At 37.5% G+C, this 5,324-nt stretch overlaps 1 protein-coding gene across 1 annotated transcript; it reads left to right on the top strand.

The window, feature by feature from the left end:
* The first annotated feature begins 647 nt into the window (after positions 1-647).
* Positions 648-4,574, top strand: LOC145780058 (uncharacterized). Its single transcript, XM_082591769.1, has 5 exons — positions 648-734; positions 957-1,075; positions 1,486-1,553; positions 1,890-2,024; positions 3,930-4,574. The coding sequence occupies exons 1-5, from the start codon at positions 678-680 to the stop codon at positions 4,052-4,054; spliced, it is 504 nt and encodes a 167-aa protein (XP_082447895.1). The 5' UTR covers positions 648-677; the 3' UTR covers positions 4,055-4,574.
* Positions 4,575-5,324: the final 750 nt, after the last annotated feature.

Raw genomic sequence — 5,324 nt, 5'->3', positions numbered from 1 at the left:
GAACCCAACCAATAGTTTCGATGTTCTTTTCGAATCGTTGAATACAGCATTATAATATTACGATTTACGATCAATAGCTGGCAGATGGAATCGTGATATTGCATTATTTGTTTCCAGGAGATTTGCTGTACAACTTGTACATGAAGAGATGGTCAGACTGCCCGTATAAAGTGACCCGTCTTAAGGTAAACGAGATGATACTACTTCCAATGAGTATGAAAATTCTTACACTCAATGTGCTTACGTACTTGGCACAGTCATAGTGCATTAGCACATGCATTTACAATGCTTTTGAAACTTCACGAATTTTTAATGATATTCATGAGACTAGTTGAAGATAGTATGATGACATAGTGTTGATCATACCGCCACCGTTTTGTTTAGGTTTTCATGACGAGACTGTTACACGTTGAGCTCAGCTATGTCCGTTCAAGCAGTGCGCAGGCGTCTGCTTTCCAACCTTCGCGTGAAAGGAATCTTCTGGAAGGAGGTAGGACTTGTTTTTACTTTTCGTGTTTGTTTTATATATTACATAAAAATCTTTCACAAGTAGTTGTCGCTTCATTGTGTTTGTTTCTTGTTGGTTCAAAGCATCAATTAAGCCTTTGCTACTTATCTTCAATCTAGCTTATGTTCTTTCAGGGGATTTTCCTGGCAGCGACAGTTACACACAAAAGATGGAGAGCAATGTCCTCTTCACAGCAAAATCGATCATAAGTGACGGGTCTGGCAGGGTGAGTCATAGACGAGTATTTGTTTTGTCTCATAGTTGATACCATTCTATAACTCCATTTGCCTGAGATTTCAATTTTCTTTGGAGTTCTTTGATTATTATATTATATCACTCATAAGATCGGCCAGTACTTCGCAGTAGATCACCTAATGTGACGGTTGTTTGTTAATTAACTGTGTTATAAGACGTTACGTAACCCTGAAACAAGCAATTTTTATTGTAGGCCATTCTTCATTTTGGTTCAACCAATCAGATGGACTTTTGCAAGCTCACCGAAATTGAAAAGGAAGAGTGGAATAACATAATCAGTTTACTGCGCCAATCCATCTGTGGATCGATGAGGTTTCACAGTTTAAATACAGTCAAAGAAGTCATTCTGATATTTATGTCATCGCAAAGTAAATCCATTGAATCAAATAACTTTAGGCGACTCCGATTTTTTGCACTCAACGTAGTTGAATTAAGCTTTAACTTTTCACGTCTAAACAAACATTTGATAGATTTTTTTTCAAGAAATATTACTTTATTATGAGTGACTAATTTCTGTCCAATGTTTGTTGATTCCAGTAATTCGATGAACAATGCTAGAAAGATAAAAAGGAGTTAAACTGCAAAAATTTCTAACACCTCTGAAAAGATCAGACCAAGATGAGATGCAATAACGGTTGTTACTGACTCGCCGTTTTGTGTTTTTTAAGTTTTGCAAAGATATTTTGAACTATAACCAATTAATGTTGTTTTGCTATATCTAGTTATGACTGTGACCTTCACGACGGCAAAAAGCTACTACGGCAGAAGCAGATTGCGTCGGATCGCTTTGGTATGTGGGCTTTCAGCAGAATAGGTTATATTCTCTGTCTTTGTAATGTATTTTATGTTGGCATATGTTTCTCGGCAGCCGAGCGGAGCAAGAATTGACAGCGATAGACACCGTGTTTCGCCCATGACGCTGGCCTCGTCAGTATCGCACCACTTATTCATTCGACAAGCGTTTTGACCAGTGCTTTTACCAGTCAGTTTAACTCTTATCTTTGGTAACACTATCTCTGTACTGGTAAGTGCTCAGCGTTGTTCTGATAGCCAGGAAGAACGCTCCCTTCACAGTATTTTGTGTTGGTGTTGTTTATGTTTGTCACATTTCGTTTTAATTGTCCAGCTCAGCAAGTTGCTGTGTCACTGTTCAACGATATCAACAACCGTGTTTTGAGCTCGAGAGAACTTCTGGTTCGCCGCCGCTTGACGAGCAAGGAAAGACCGTGGAAGAATTCTTGTGGCATCGATAACGTGCTTGGTAAAAAGATAATGCAATTTGCTTACACTGTGTCGTTTTCGCTTACTACTACTTTTTCTTACGAATGAGATGGTAGTAGTCGTGGGTATTCCATCAAGGAGCTATAGCTATTGAACGACGTTGCAATCACGTCCTATTTGCCGATATTAGTAAGAAAACACGATATTTTTATCAAAGGTTTTTGGATGAGCTTAAGCGTAAAGCCTTGGCGCCACACATTGTCGTCAGCGGTAAGATCAACCAAAATCTTCCTGCATTGTTACTTTATCAAAACGGTCCTCGATGTCATTTGTTAGCTTGACTACTTGGTGTGTGGTGCAACATACGTGTCGGAATCCAGCTTGCTCTTCAGGCAGCTGGAGTTCAATCGCAGGGTTGCATCTAGACAAAAAAGTCTTTCCATGGTCTTATAAAAGACGCATAGTAGTGACAAATTGCTGTAGCTTATGAAGTGCAACACCAACTCGATTAGTGGGAAAGACCGTCTCTTCTAAAGAAGAACCATGCTTATATTGATTGTTGATATTGTTTAATCCTTTTTTGTGCTCCTGGGCCGAGATTTATCATTTTACCACCCTGAAAGCGCTTAAGATTATACTGCAGGTTTCCAAGATTCACCCTGAGGAGGTTGACAACATGAGTCTCAAAATCTAACTTAACTTCATTGACAAGAGTCATGAAAAGTTTTACAGTGCCGGCAAAAAGTTTAGAAACTTTTGGAAAAAAACTTAAAAAGCAGATTAATATACTTTTATCATATTTTTATTATTAAAACTTCAACAAACTTTATCATATATCGAACACCTTCAATACACACCAAATTGTATCATATGTACTAATGTTTAGTTTGATAACCTTTGTTTTTGATGACATTTTAAATACGGCGGGGCATAGAGTCTGAGAAGTTTTTACACACATTTTCGTCAATAACTAATTATCCATGCCCTAAACCTCTGTAATAATTCGTTTTAATTCCTCCAAACTTCTTGGATTTGATCCAGAGACACGGATTTTCGGATGAGTCAACCTTTTTTCAGTTTGCCTCTTATAGACCCTACGTCCGAAGACCTCTTGGCTCTTCACCGGTGAGCCATCGGTACATCCAAGCAACTGTCAAGCACCCTCCGTCCGTCATGGTTTGGGGGTGTTTTCCAGTCAGGGCCGAGAGGGCCTCTATTTCTTACCTAAAGGTCAAACGATGAACGCCATACGCTACATCAGTGTTCTAGATGCTCATCTTCTGACTTTTATAAATATTTACGGATATACGACATCCCAACAAGACTCTGCAATATATCATAAAGCTAAGGCGGCTATGAAGTGGTTTCAGACCAAAGGTGTAACTGTGCTGAAATAGCCAGGAAATTCTCCTGACCTGAATCTGAATCCCATCGAGAATTTGTGGACTTTGATAAAACAGAAAGTCTCTGGATCAAATCTAAGAAATTTGGAGGAATTATAACGAATTATTACAGAGGTTTGGTTCATGGATATTGACGAAAATGTGTGCAAAATCCTCTCAAACTCTATGCCCCGCCGTATTCAAAATGTCATCAAAAACAAAGGTTATCACATTAAATATTAATACATATGATACAATTTGGTGTGTATTGAAGGTGTTCAATATTATGATAAAGTTTGTTGAAGTTTTAATAATAAAAATATGAAAAAATACATATTAATCTGCTTTTTAATTTTTTTCCAATACTTTCTAAACTTTTTGCCGGCACTGTAAGTTAACATACTTAAAAAGTGTTATGGAACTAAAAATCTCCTTACACTAAATTAATAATCTTTTAACACGTGTCTGCAAGTAATGTGGGGGACTAACATAACTAAAAAATAAGTTTCTTTTGCTTACTGCACACCTTGCCATAGTTCTCTTTTCAATCTCCTTTGTTTTAGCTGATGGATTGCGGCCTGACTCGATGTTCAAGATCGGCACAGTTCCCATTGAAAATCATGGTGATTCCTCCCTCAAGTCTGTTGCCATACGTCTTCTTCAATTCAACTGCTTGTCCACGCTATAAGTGCATGTTTTTGTTTTATTTTGCTACCAACACTGCCCACAGTTTCGCAGTTAAATATTATCTTCTATTTTTGCTTATTTTATTTCTTTTATTAGTGCTTTTTTATTTTCAAGTACTTAGCCACAAGCAACTCATCCTATAAGTGAATTTACACCTGGTTACTTGTATCCTTGTGTATACAATTCCATCCACTCAAGGTGGTGATGCGAACACAGAGCGAATATCGTCGTTCCATTGCTCTCTTTACAACAACGAGTCCATGCTCAGAGGTTAATGAAGTTGGAATTAGTGCAGCACGATTAAGCAACTAACATAAAGTTGGTCTTCGATTGTGTTAAATTGTAAAGTTGGACTTAAGTGCAACAAAGCAGCATAAAAATTTTCAAAGTTTTTTGAGTGAAGCGTTGAAAACAAACCTGGCCGTGACTTCTAACGTTTTGCAGTAACCTGGACTGCATTTGCCTCACAACCTACAGTTTCGGTTACATGCCTGCTGGACCAGCCTATTTTAATTGTTGCATGGCTGTAATTTTGTTCTCACGTATTGATAGGGGAGAGCGAGCTAGTTGAAATAAAATGCAAAAGAGCGATTATCACCCTCAGATTGTTCGTTTGACAACTTATAATGTTGAAAATAACAACTATGACGTCATCTTGTACGCCCCTTGTGATAAAAATAGTCTTCTAACCACATCAAAGCGTTTCACTTTTTCCTTATATTGTACATAAAACAGTCGGCAGTGTCGTAACAATAACACAAAATATTCAGAGAGTACAGAATATGGATGTTCTAACCTTTGTAAGGCATTCTCATGGTCATAATCTTCCAAATAGTGCAGATAAATTTCACAAATTTTGCCGTGTTATTTAAGCCCAGGTGTTCTTCTGAAAAGAGTTCCAAACCAAGAAAAGTTGACTCAGTCTCACTGAATACACCTACACAATGCACAAGTCATAGGCTACAACGTGCAATAATACGAAATGTTCAGCACTAAAGCTGAAAGAAATGTTACCAGCAGACAAAAACACTTGAGAATACAGGGACAATAATGTACCACAAATAGGGGTGTTCAATTTCGATTATTTGAATATTCGAAATACGAAATTCAATTTATTTTCGATTTCCGAATTTCGATTTCGAATATCACAACTATTTACCACACTGCAAAATGTGATTTTATTGAAAGATACGCCACGAAAATTCGCTAGAAAACACGAAAAAACGCCGTGAAAATTTGCGAAAAAAGAACACAAAATAACGTCTACAGCT

This window comes from Aplidium turbinatum, chromosome 11, assembly GCF_918807975.1.
Source record: "Aplidium turbinatum chromosome 11, kaAplTurb1.1, whole genome shotgun sequence".
NCBI lineage: Eukaryota > Metazoa > Chordata > Ascidiacea > Aplousobranchia > Polyclinidae > Aplidium > Aplidium turbinatum.
Note: the sequence above shows the minus strand (reverse complement) of the source record. Positions and strands in the feature narration are given on the sequence as shown.